The 14,131-nt window shown below is 46.2% G+C and overlaps 1 protein-coding gene across 1 annotated transcript in view; it reads left to right on the top strand.

The window, feature by feature from the left end:
- Positions 1-14,131, top strand: part of NPHS1 (NPHS1 adhesion molecule, nephrin) — a 291,924-nt gene that overhangs the window by 85,982 nt on the left and 191,811 nt on the right. The window contains exons 10-12 of the mRNA XM_078653831.1: positions 1,156-1,280; positions 7,898-8,087; positions 10,167-10,296. Coding sequence (XP_078509957.1) covers positions 1,156-1,280; positions 7,898-8,087; positions 10,167-10,296 — 445 coding nt within the window. The remainder of the gene's footprint in view (positions 1-1,155; positions 1,281-7,897; positions 8,088-10,166; positions 10,297-14,131) is intronic.

Below are 14,131 nucleotides of genomic sequence, written 5' to 3'. Positions count from 1 at the left end.
CTTAGTGGTAGTATCAGGTTCTACAGATACCATGACTCACGGTAGTACTGATGACTGTGAGTACTGAAGTGAGATGGTTATTGTGAGGACTGCAACTCCCATGCTGAGGGGTAGGACTGGGAGCTACAGATCAATGATATGGCTTGCAACTGCAGATTCAGTGGTTTAAACAGAGTGAGGGTAGTTCAGATGTGGGGCAATAGTTGTGTAGTACTCTGCAGATCCCCTAGCTCAATTGTAGTGTGAGCAGTGCAAGTCCTGCTACTCAATGGACGTACAGATCAAGATGGTCTTGGAGGTTAGTAGTTGTACTCAGTGCTGCAGTTCCCTCCTTGTAGTGTGAGTGGGTCAGGTCCTGTGGCTCAGTGGTAGTTTAGGTAATGTTGGTCTTGTGGGTTATTAGTGTTAGTCAATGCTGAAGATCCCCTAGCTTGATTGTAATGTGAGTGGTGCAGGACTTGTATCTCGTAGGTTCGTCTCTTAGGTTAGTAGCGGTGCGTAAAAGCTCATACAATGTAATTTCATTTATGATGACTGTACCTCCATAATGAAACATGGGACAAAGTGGTCAGTATGCAAGTGGTCACACCTGAAACAGTTGCTTGTGAAAAGATTATATAAGTAACCATTACATAGGTTTCTAGCACGTGTGTTAATGCAAGTGACAGTGGAATGTTAGAGGATGAAAGAACATTGAAAGAACCCTAACACTACAGCCTGCCCTCAGTCTAATTGTAAATGTAGACGTTTCTGACCTTTTCTACATTTAAGGAGAGAGGGTTGAGCATGTGATAAAGAACCTGAGGACAAAAGTCTGTGTAGAGGTGCAGAGAGGAGATAGGTATGAGAGACTTAACCCCGAGAGGGAGATTGTAAGGGAGAAAGTAAAATAGGGAGAGGCAAACATAAGCAGCAGTGTGGGAATAGTATTGGAGGTAAAGTGAGTGTAATATAGATAGAGTGTGGCTTGTGTCATCTATGGGAGTCGAGACACAGTGTAAGGAATTGTGTAAGGAGAGGGAAGTTTCTAAGAAAGAATACAAGTACAAGACTTAGTGTAATGAACTTTCTGATTGAATGAAAGTAGAAGAGGTGTGCCCTGTATGTTCTGAAAAATCTATTCATGATCCGCCTTTTTCGTCTTTCCCTCCAAAGACCCACCTCATAAGGTGTGGATTGAGGCACCTCCTCCAGAACGCCGCTTCCGCGCGGGCACTCCTGTGAAAATGACATGCTTCTGTAGTGGAGGAAACCCACCCCCCCGCCTCACCTGGCTCAAGGTATGTATTGTGATAAGAAGACACAGCGTATAAGACTGTCTTATCTGTCATCATCTCATGACCTGTCCTGAGGGGTGATTTATGTTGTGAGTGTATCAAATGGTGATCGGGAGCTGGTAAGGATCCGCAGCTTAGGGTCAGATAGCAAAGAAATGGACATGTACAGAGCGCCATGGGAATTATCGAAGGTAAAACTAGGCCGTGGCTCCTGCACTTCAGAACCACAAGAGAAGGATGCAGGAGATTCTGGAAAAATATCCTCAAAGAGCAGAGCAGAAGGTGAATGCACTTCCTATCTCACAGTATTGTCAAGGCTAACTAGGTCTACAGTAAATAGACATAGTAACCACATTTGTCATGCGCATGCATGGTTCTGTAAAAAGTAATTCACGCTTAAAGCGTGAACGATGGGAAAAGAGACAAATCTCTGATAGTCTCTTGTGCTGGAATAACACTCTCAACATCTTGGGAGGCATCATCTGTCAAGTAACATTCCTCCTGTGCTGTTTGCCAAACTCTAATTTTGTTTTTCCCCTCTGCCTGGCTAGAGATATGCCCTTCTTGTTTAATTTGATATCAGCCTTTATGAACCCTATTCAGTCTCCACAGTGATCCTTTACATATGGTGTCTTTTTTGTCCCGGTTTTCTGTTATTCGTTGTATGGTCTTTGATCTCGCGCTATCACCGAAGAATGGTGGCCATTTTTGAATGGGCTTGGTCTATAGATACCACACCAGGTCTTCTTGAATCTGCTTGGCTTAGTAAGTTCCTGTGAGAGAGGGAGATCCCTGTACTGGAATTCCCTGCTTCTTGCATCCACCCTCCCCCTTTTTGGTCTTCCCTTTTGCACACGGCTACCATCCGGCGACACAGGCGTCCGCCACCTCGGTTGCCTTTCCCTGGTTGGCTGTAAATATCCGCTGCTTCTGGCTTAGGCGTCTGCCTCTCCAGGTATTTTCATCTGGAAAGCTGTGCATCTATACTGCTCTTGGCTTAGGCAGTGGTGTCCGCTTCCCTGGTTACTCGTGATTGCTTGATTATGAACATTGAACGCAGTCCCTACAAACAGTGCATCTTTTTTTTTTGCCTGTATAATCCCTGTTATTTGGCAGCAGAGTCCACCTTCCTAGCTACCGGCTACTGACTCCTCTGCAGTCATCGGCTCTGATCCTGCTCAATGACTGGAGTTTGACTGCAGCTCCAGAAAGAAACTATTCTAAAAAAAGCAAGAATGATTCTTCTCCCCCAAAATGGATTACAAGGTCAGAGCACTGAAAAGCGTTTTCCTTTTGAATTCAACAGGGAATTGGACTTTACAGTTGAATTTAGTTTCTCTCCACACAAGCTCCTCATGCCCATTTTCGAAGAATCGGAATCTTGTCATTAAATACTTATTCAAGGAAATAGCATCTACAATGCAACTTAATTGTGGAGAGTGATAAAGGTAATAGGCGAAGAATAGAGTGCTTGTCAACCACATTGTTTAGAGTTCACTGTGTGTGGTATGTCCAGTTTACTTAACCATTGTCCTCTGTGCCTTTGTGTGCACAAAGTCGGCCTGGCATATTAAATTGAAGATACCAATCTACGTGATACGTAACCAGTCAAATTAATAATTTCAGGGTACAGGCAGAACTCAAGCTACTGAACACTGTGGAATATTCTCTCTCTCTCTATGTCATCCCTTTCCCCTTGGAATAAACCGCTTGCGCTTGTGTTATATTCAAGGGTGCTAGGGGTTTGTTAATATGCGATTGGGGTGGACTCTCCTTGCTCCAGCAGATTCTAGAATTCAGGTAAGTGGTCCTTGACAGAAAGCCAAGCCCAAGAGTGTCAATCTGCCTGAGCGAAGCTGGATTCAGTCAGTCCATTAGTCACCCAAGATTTAACTCAGTCCGTGTCTGCGATAGCTGCAGGATCCTCTATGGAGGAATTAGCTGGAACATTCTCTACCGTGCAGGCAGAATTCCAGACCCTAAAACATGAGAATCCCTTATTAAGATCTGAATTGGGAAAATGAGGACTGAGGGGGATCCCTGGAGAACAAGGGTCGGTGCTATCCCTAAGAGTAGTGCCTCTTTTTTATGGCCTGCAACTTTACCTGCACCTGACAGTAGCTTCCAGAAAGAGCTCTCAGGAACCCAGCCTAAGAGTATAACGGTTCTAACCCTGACTCCGGTATCTTTAGCAGCCCCAGAACACTGTAGTGGGGCTGATTCAAAATTTTGTATTTTTATGACCCAATGTAATTTGTAGTTTTTCTGTAGACCTGCAGCCTTTCCCGATGATGCAGGCAAGGTGGCTTTTGTCATTTTCTATCTGGTGAGAAATGTGGCCCAGTGGTTGGTCCCACTAGTTGAAAATGATGACCCAGTCCTGTATAATTCTTCGGCCTTTAAGGAACAAATGCGATGCCTCTTTGCAATGCACACATTCATACTTGCATGCTATAATGAACTACAGAGTTTACAGCAAGGGAACAAAGAGCTCTTGTCCTATATTTCCAACTTCAATAGATTAGTGGATGAAACTCACTGGCTCGAGGAAAAGAGAACATCTTTCTTTTATCGTGGGTTGAGAGATGAGTTAAAGGATGTTCTTTTCAAAACTTTGGACCGCCTGGAGATTGCTTAGAATTCATAGATCTAGTGGTAAAGTATAGGAGAAAGAAAATGCCAAAAGTGTAATGGAGATAACAACCCAAGCATTCTGTTCTTTTGAGGAAAGAAGAAGGATACGAGTGCTATCCAGTCCTATGATGGGATGGAACCAATGCAGATTGGAAGGATTTGTAGACCCCTAATATTGAAAGAAAGTATAAAAAACACAAATTCAATTTATATCTATACTGTGGAAAAGAAGACAATTTGCCCGAGAATGTCCACTGAAACCAAAGACTCTGAAAAAGACGGTGGTATTAGCAGACGTGTCAAAGACACCGGCGGGAAACTAGTCAGCTCGACGAGGGCTTGCATCATCTCCTGAAGCAACTCTCACCTTGAGATCCCCACGTTATCTTCCATGACGGTTGTGCGAATGCCAAAAAATTTCACCATAACAGTGACTTTGTTCATAACAAATCAGATTAGGAAGGTTCTTCCGATGTTACTTGATTCACATTAGCCAAAAACCTGGGTGTTCCTTTTATAGAAAGGCACTGCCAGAATCAGTAGGATCCGTGAATGGTTGCTTTTATCATGAGTCCCAAAAATGTATCCCAACTCAGGACATGAGAGAAAAGATGTTACACTAGTGTAATTCCTCACCCCAAGCAGGGGATGATACATAAGACACAGGAACTTTGTGCTTGCTGGTTCTGGTGGTATACCATGCTTAAAGATGTGCAGGCTTTCATACAAAAATGTCCTACATGTGCTTATTATGAAATTCAACATAAACCCCCTACATACCTTCTGCTGCCCTTACCCATACCACCTGGGTCTCGGGAAACGATCACCATGAATTTTGCCACTGACCTCCCTCTCATCGAGGGTTGTTCTACTATAATGGTAGTAGTTGATCAATTCCAAAAGCTGGCTCATTTCAGTCCACTTAGGATACTTCCAAACTCAAAGAGTTAGAGGAAATCTTCACCCAAACTATAGTTCAGCTCAATTGGTGATCCTCCACTATTGTTCCAGACCGGGACCCCAGTTCATAGAAAGTTTTTTGCAGGGAGTATGCATGGTTCTCCATAATTATCAGCCTACTATCCACAGACTGATGGACAACTGGATAGAACCAATCAGATGTTGAAGCAATATTTGCGCTATTAACAACAATCACTAGTAATTGGGTTTAGGCTCTGCTTTTTGCTGAGTTTGCCAATATTAAGTGTGCACTCTGCCAAAGGCATGTCACCTTTTTTCTGCAACTATCCAAGAAGCATCCCTGATTTGCCCTTTCCCAGGACTTATCCCAAGCCAGCTGTCGAGGAACACTGTACTGTCATGCAAAAAATATGGGCCAAGTCACAAAGACAACTTTTACTCACCAAAAAGCAGATGAACCGACAGGCTGATCACCACACCCGTCCAGCACCATTGTACGCTGTAGGAGACCAGGTCTGGCCCTCAACCAAGAACTTATGTCAAAATAGTCCTCAAAAACTGGAACCAGGATACATAACACCATTTAAAGTACTAAAAAGAACCAATTCTGTGTCCCTCAAGTTGACTTTACTAGAGAAATATCGTGTCCATCCAGTGTTCCATTACTTCTTGTTGAAACCCTATGATCCTTCTTTCCAACGTAGCACTCCTTGTCCTCCTGTCATCATAAAGGCCACGAAGAATGTGAGGTCAATTGAATAGTTGATTCTAAATGATGGCATGGCAGACTGTGTTACCAAGCTGAATGCTCCTACAGATAGATCCTGGGAGCCAGCCGGCTGTGTCCATGTCCCCAGATTGGTTGCTCTTTCATGTCTGTAACCCCGAAAAAACCCTGCTCAGTCAGTTAGCCTTTGGGAGCGGGAGTGTGGGTACTATCATGTCCCGTTCCTCCTGTGCTGTTTGCCAAACACTCATTCAGTTATTTCCCTTTTATAGCCAGTCAAGGGATATGCCCTTCCGGTTTAAGTCGAAACAATCCTTTATAAACCATTTCAAGTCCCCGCAGAATTCCTTAACATAGGACCTCCTACTGGTTTCTATTTTCTGTTATTTGTTGTACGGTCCGAGATCTTGCAAGATCTAGTTATCACCCAAGAATGCGTCAATTTTGAAATGGGCACGGTCTATAGATACCACACTCATTCTACTAGAATTTCCTTGGCTTAGTAAGTTTCCATGAGAGAGAGATCCCCGTACTGGAATTCCCTGCTTTCTCCATCCAAACACCCATTTTTTGCCTTCCCTTTCCCACATGGCTACTATCCAGCGGCGGCGATGTCCGCCTCCTAAATTGTCATTCCCTTGCAAGCAGTGAACATTTGCTGCTTATGGCCTCAGCAACCGCCTCTTAGGCTATCTGCACTTAGCTGGCTGTGCATCTGTACTGCTCCTGTCTTTGGTGGCTACGTCCACTTCCCTGGTTACTCTCGTTTGGCTGGCTAGGAACATTGGCTCAAGTCTCTACAAAAAGAGTGCATGTTTTCTTAAATTTTGCCTCTATATTCCCTGTTATTCAGTGGTGGTCGCCGCCTTCCCAGCTAACGGCTCCAGACTCTTCTGCAGTTGATTGTTCTGGTCCTGCATAATTATTGGAGTTTGACTATCTCTCCAGAAAGGAACTATTCTAGAAAATGGAAAATTATTCTTGTCTGAAATTGAACAAGGTCTGTGTGATACATTAAATTGAAGAAACTAATCTACGTGATCTGTAAGCAGTCCAACTAATAATACCAGAGAACTGGCAGAACTCAAGCCACTGAACACTGTAGAATGTTCTCTCTCTCTCTATTTCCTCTGTTTCCCCTGGGAATTAACCGCTGGCGCTTGTGGTATATTCAAGAGCACTAGGCGTTGGTTAGTAGGCAATTGAGGTGGGCTCTCTTTGCTCCCGCAGATCCTGGGATTCAGGTGAGTGGTCCTTGACATCATCTACGAAAGAAGGAAGGATGACTTTTGGAAATCAAGACATATTTATCCTTGTACAAGGATACTTCAAATATTGATTAACCAATGGAATCTCAGAGATTTCTACGAAGGAATGATTATACAGCCAGTTGAGAAGGGAATTGAATTTGGGAAGTCAACTACTTTGCGACACTTACAGTCTACTTAACTACACGACAAGGGTCAACAGGCAGCAGTGGAAGTTGGCGAGGAAACCATGTTTTTTTTTGTTGTAAGAGCACAATATGTGTCAGTGTGTGTCTCTCTGTCTATGTCTATCTGTGAGAATGTCTGCGTTTGTGTGTGAATTTGCCCTGCTACTGACTATGAGGCTTACCCACACAAATACACACTCCCATGAACTATGTGTGTAAATGATAACAAAGAAAGAGCCAGCCTGCAATTCTGTTGTGCTACCTCTTGCAACCACTAAACATATGTAAATTGAAATGAATAAATAATGTTGTCCAATGCATCTTAGTATCACAGAAAATGTGAGTTCAATTGTCTAGTGACTGATTAACAGATATGCAAAAAAGCATGCATTATACCTTCTGATCATTAAAAACCATCCGAGCAGCCTTCTTCCCAGCCATGGTTATTATATGCAGTGTGCAGTTTTAAATTTCTCACAAATATAATATGTACTGTCTCAGCAATATGTGGGGATAGCAAGGATGGTGCCTGCTGCCCACACATATCCACACAGCATCTCCTGCATGCATAGTCCATGCACCCCATGTGTAGAGAGCCACAACATACCTCCATTTCAGCCACACAGTGATAATTCCCTTCCTCAGTGAAGCATCTGCTACAAGAACAAAAAGTATCACTTATATTGCAAAAGTGGCACTTGCTTTGTTGTCTTCTATGTGGGCAAAGTTTGTCTTCCAGGGGCACTAGCTTTGCCCACAGCTTTGAAGTACCACTACCGTCCCAAAGGGGGCACCTATTCTAGGAGAGATGGTGATAGTCCCAATCACCATGGTGTACCTTGATGTTGTTTCATATCTCATGCACACTCCTGCCTTGAAACTTACCTCTTGACTTCTCCCCAGGATGACAGGCCACTGAAGGATGGCACCCCAGGCAAAACCATTTCCAAGGAGATCATCTCTGGCAAGATTGTTTCCAAGGAGATTGCCATTATCACAGCGCCCAATGACAACCTGGCCAGGTACCGATGCAATGCCAGCAACGATGCCAAGACGCCACCCCTCACCGCGCAAACACAACTCAATGTGCAGTGTAAGTGTTCAGAGCAAATGGGGGTGGGAATAACAATATGGATGGGATAGAATTCTCAATACTTCACAAAGAAAAGCACTGGTATCCTCTGGCGCTGAGGGAATAAAAGAAACATAAAGTGTAACAGCTCGCTGCAAATGAACCTTGTCACTAATACATGGTACCCCCAAGAATCGGAAGTACCTATGACAGCTATTTCAGCCTGGTTGCTGTATTTCTAGTCTCTACTACTCAGATGACCAGCTCGTTGCAACTTTCAGGCAAGGTGTAACAATTTATGTTTTCTACATTCACTACTAGACAAAACTAAGTTACTAACATCTTATGTCAGGGTTAGAAAACGGGAGGGGTGTGGTCCTAGGCCTGGTGAATGCCCTGAACCTGTTATGGCCATGAAAGCTGGGGACTGAAACATGTTGACAATAAACTAAGCGTCTGCAATGAACAGATTCTTGAATACACATTTGTTGTGTCCATGTGTTAGGAATCTACAAATAAAATTACCTATAAAGTGTACTTTCCCTGGCGCCTTTTTAACTTATTAGGTCCAACATACCTCACTGGTAGGGAGGCATACATATCCGTTATTAACAGCATTCAGGAGCCCACCGCGTAGACCCTCAGGAACCACAGTGAAGAGTGGTCTGATGATGAAATATCACTGTCATTGAACTTAAAGTCATCCATGTCTGTGATCACCACATCACCTCTTCCGGTTTTCCCACTGAATCTCCTATTAAGTCTTTGTTACTGATGCTGGCCACAGGACACCAGTGTAAGTTCTGTTATCTTTAGGCCTAGCAGCCTACATATGCAATTATATGTGACTTTATTGCTCTCAAATATTGCTTTGTCCTCTCTGCTGTTTGGTGGGCTCAAACAGGGGCCCCTGAGGGACTTAAGAGACTTTTTAAGACATGGGCAAAGTGAGAAATTGCCAGCGCCCCCACCCCACACCTTACAAAGGCCCTGCTTGGGAAAATGAGCGACCTCTGTCTATTCGATTTCGCTATCTAAACCCAGAGAGTACCTTCACTCCTGACTCTATCTCTCTACCACGTGCCATCTTAAGGATTTTTGGCGTTCCAGGTAAGACATATTTCAACTAAATTTAACATAATATTTAATATTTTTGTAATCATGTTGGCTTGAATTAGCAAGAAAATGGTAATATAATGTGAAAGTTTTTTCTGAGCAAGTGCCCCCACAGTATGCCTTGCCCCGTAACCCCAAAATCCTTAAAATAACACTGCAGAGGGAGGCCTTGGAAGGCCATTTGGCCTCAGCTGCAACCTAATTGGGTTACCAGACGCTATTTTATAGCATTTTATGAAATTAGAATTATGGGCAGGAATAGCTGAAAACGCCAAGTATGTACTGACACAATCTCTATTTCCATACACAGACAAACGTGAGTGTAAGTCTTATTTTTACGTGGCACGTGTTAGCACAGTTTTGCTGTTCTAGAATCACTGAGCATGCTGTCAGCCAACACTAGTCCCAGCTTAGCAAGTTGCTCCTGCGCAGCAGAGACTATGGGGCATCAACATAAGAAATTGTGATTCCTAAAAAGCGATTTTTAAGGAATCGCTATTTAGGAATCGCAATTCCTTATGCATGTACGGATCGCATTACATTTTACGATTCCTAAACATTACCTAAGAGCGAATTGCTATTAGGTGATGTCACTCAATTCAAAATGCATTTGTAAATTGCGATTACCAAATTAGTAATTGCAAATTGCAATTCCAAGGTTGCCAGGGGGCCTAAGGCACCTCTGATGCACTCCCCTGAAAAGGTAAGTGTGTACATGTGGCGCACACACATGCCTGAGGGCATGTGTGTGCGCCACATGTCACTTTGAAAAATGCACTTTTGTTCATTTTTCAAAGAATGCGCACATTACCATCAACTTGAAGTTACATCCTAGTGAAACTGCTATGGCTTTACTTGCATTTCAGAGTCAGTGGATTCTATGGAAACACAACCCTAGGAGTAAAGTCCAGCCAACCTCCTGTATCTAGCCTGGTCATGGGTGGTTGTGTTATGTGTTCTAATTGAGCATGTCTTCCCTCGCAGTCCCAGCCATCAAAGTGGACATCACCCCAAAAGCAAAGACAGTCCGGCGGGGGCAAAACATCACCCTCAACTGTGATTCAGGGAGCAGTCACCCGTTATCCACGCTCTCCTGGTTCAAAGATGGGGAAAAGTAAGTGTTGCTTAGTGTCCGACAACTAGCCTGTCTATCACAGCCAGGAGTGATAGCTAATCTGAATGTATCCACAGTAGCTGGTAGTGACAGCTCACCTCACTGTATGTACCACATGCAACAACTAACCTATCCACCACAGCCGGCACTGACAACCTGTCAATCACAGCCGGCAGTGACAACTAACCTATCCATCATTGCAGGCACTGAAACTTGTCAATGACAGCCGGCAGTGACAACTAACCTATCCATCATTGCAGGCACTGACAACCTGTCAATCACAGTTGGCTGTGACAACTAACCTATCCATCTTAGCCTGCAGTGAAAACTAACCTATCAATCACAGCTGTCTGTGACAACCTATCTATCTCAGCCAGCAGTGAAAACTAACCTATCCATCTTAGCCTGCAGTGAAAACTAACCTATCCACCACAGGCAGCAGTGACAACCTCTCAACCAGAGCCAGCAGTGACAACTAACCTATCCACCACAGCCGGCACTGACAACTAACCTGTCCATCACAGCCAGTAGTTATAGCTAGCCTGAATGTATCCACAGCAGCCGGCACTGACAACCTGTAAATCACAGCCAGCACTGGCAACTAACTTATCCATAACAGCCATCTGTGATAACTAACCTATCCATCACAGCCGGCTGTGACAACTAACCTATCCGTCACAGCCAGCTGTGACAACTAACCTATCAATCACAGCTGTCTGTGACAACCTATCTATCTCAGCCAGCAGTGACAACTAACCTATCGATCTTAGCCTGTAGTGAAAACTAACCTATCCACCACAGGTAGCAGTGACAACCTCTCAACCAGAGCCAGCAGTGACAACTAACCTATCCACCACACTGACAACTAACCTGTCCATCACAGCCAGTAGCTAACCGGAATGTATCCACAACAGATGGTAGTGACAGCTAACTAACCTCACTGTATACACCACTTGTGACAACTAACCTATCCACCACAGCTGGCACTGACAACCTGTCAACCACAACCGGCATTGACAACCTGTCAATCACAGCGGGCACTGACGACTAACCTATCCATAATAGCCAGCAGTGACAACTAACCTATCCATAACAGCCAGCAGTGACACCTAACCCATCCACCACAGCCGGCACTGACAACCTGTAAATCACAGCCAGCACTGACAACTAACTTATCCATAACAGCCATCTGTAACAACTAGCCTATCCACCACAGCCGGCACTGGCAACATGTCAATCACAGCCGGCAGTGACAATTAACCTATCCATCTCAGCCAACAGTGACAACTAACCTCTTCACCACAGCTGACTATGGCAACTTACCTATCCACCGCAGCTGGGCAGTGACAATTAACCTATTTACCAGCAACAAATGGTAGTAACAAATAACCTGTCTGATGAAGCCAGTAGTAGCAGCCTATCAATCACTCAATCAGAGGTTTATGGAGCGTGCCTCTCACCCGTGAGGGTCTCAGGGCGCTGGGGGGGGGGGGGAGGCAAGTGTGGGTCACTCAAAGTGCCAGGTCTTGAGGTCCTTCCTGAAGGTGTGAAGCGTTTGGGAGCATCTGATGTTGACCGGGAGCTCGTTCTAGTTCTTGGCTGAGATGTAAGCGAAAGCTCTCCCACCGGTGCTGTTTCTGCGGATGCGGGGGACCTCTGCCAGGGCAAGGTCGGGCAGCAGAGGTTCCTCTTGGGTATGTGGAAACATACTCGGTCATTGAGGTATTTGGTCCGATGTTATTAAGGGATTGATAGGCTTGGGTGAGGCGTTTGAAGGTGACCCTCTTCTCAACGGGGAGCCAGTGGAGACTTCGTAGGTGTTGGGTCATATGCTCGTGGCGCGGTGTCCCTAGAACCAGCCTGACTGCGGTGTTCTGGATGATTTGGAGTTTGTGCAGAAGAGTTTTGTTGATTTCGGCATAGAGGGTGTTGCCGCAATCTATCCTGCTGGTTATTAGTGCATGGGTGATGGTCTTTCTGCAGTCGGGGGGATCCATTTGAAGGTCTTACAGAGGATGCGAAGGCAGTTGGAACTGGTGGACACGACTGCGATGACCTGGTGGTTCATTGAGAGGGAGGAGTTGAGGATTATGCAGAAGTTCCGAGCATGGGTAGGCTCCCAAGGGTGGGGTGCCACCAGGTGCTGTCCCAGGCTGAGGTGTCATCGGCGTGCTGTCTGACGATGGCGGCGATGGAGGCCATGTAGATGTTGAAGAGCATCAGGCTTAGTGATGATCCTTAGGGTACTCTGCAGATGATGTCAGTGGGTTCGGAGAGGAAGGGGGAGTCTGATCCTCTGAGTTCTGCCTGAGAGGAAGGATTGGATCTAGTCGAGGGCGGCTCACTGTATTCCTGTGTCGTGGAGTCTGGCGGCTAGCGTGCGATGTGAGACGGTGTCGAAGGCTGCAGAGAGGTCTAGGAGGATGAGGGCTGCGGTGTGTCCATGGTCTTGCAGCATGCGAATGTCGTCAGTGGCGGCGAGGAGGGTGGTCTGGGTGCTGTGGTTGCTGCGGAAGCCAGACCGGAATGCGTCTAGGATGGAGTTCCCTTCGATGAAGAAGGTCAGCTGGGCGTTCACAAGTCTTTCGTGACTTTGGCTGCGAAGGGGAGGAGAGAGATGGGCAGTAGTTCTTTAGGTCAGTTGGGTCGGCTGTTGGTTTCTTGAGGAGGGGTGTCACCTCCGCACGCTTCCAGTCGTCTGGGCAGATGCCAGATCTGAGTGAGGAGTTGATTGTCGGATGTTCATCGCCAAAACCACCTCCACTCCCCACAGCTGCAAATTAACTACGATTCTTCCGTTCAGATCAGTTGGCAGGGGCTATACAACCGTGACTATCTTCACCAATGGCACAGTCCTCATACAAGCCAACAATGATAACCTGGAAGCTTTTGACTCCCTATTTCCCTCTCTCAAGTCAGCCCCTCCTACCCATCTCGCATCAACACCCTCACCACCCTCTTCCTCTACAGTCAGAGATGATCGCGACACGACCCACCCCGATCCACACACAGCCCGTCAGGCTCCCCCCCCGCCTCATCCCACCCCCCATGCCCATCCAATCACCACCAACAGGAAATGCAACTCTCACCCCCTTCGCCCTCCCCTTACCTCCCCACCCCCCACAGTTACTGCCCACCCCCGAGGACATTCACCCCCCGGTCAATAGGCAGTCCACAGCCTACGAGCCTCCCCTCTAATGTCCCCCCAACTCTCAAACATCCCCCGCCCCATCCTCCTCCCGACCCTCTCCCCTTCCCTCCCATGTCCAATCTCCCACCCAGCCCTCTTCCCACACCACCCCCTCCCTCTACCCCGATCCCTATCTCTCAACCCACTCTCCCTAACCACAACACGCTCGGCCCCACTGCAGATGCCCACAACACCCCCATTGATTCCATAACCAAACGGCTCTCAGCCTTGGAAAAACAGGTCGACTCCATCACCCAAGGCCTTTTAGAAACCCTCCTCAACCTCGGTTTTGCCTGTACTCCCCCTAAACACCCTCCCCGAACACCCCTCCTCGCCAACCCCAACATCACCCAGGGTCCCATAGTACCCCTCAGTACTCAATGTAATACTCCCAAACCTTCCAATACCCCTCCCCTAACGCCCCTCCTCGCCAATGCCATCATCACCCAGGGACCCACAGAAGCCCTCAACACTCACCCGATTGATCCCTATCCCAAGGTCCTGGCTTCCAGTCCCAAAAAAACTGAACTCCCCAGAACCTCACGGACCAAGCCTCCGACGACTAACCCATCTCACTCCCTAGCAGGCTCAAAACACCTGACCACCAGACCACTCAGATCAGAAGCCCCCATGTCAGACAGTGAA

The sequence above is a fragment of the Lissotriton helveticus genome, chromosome 7 (assembly GCF_964261635.1).
Source record: "Lissotriton helveticus chromosome 7, aLisHel1.1, whole genome shotgun sequence".
Taxonomy (NCBI): Eukaryota; Metazoa; Chordata; class Amphibia; order Caudata; family Salamandridae; genus Lissotriton; species Lissotriton helveticus.
Note: the sequence above shows the minus strand (reverse complement) of the source record. Positions and strands in the feature narration are given on the sequence as shown.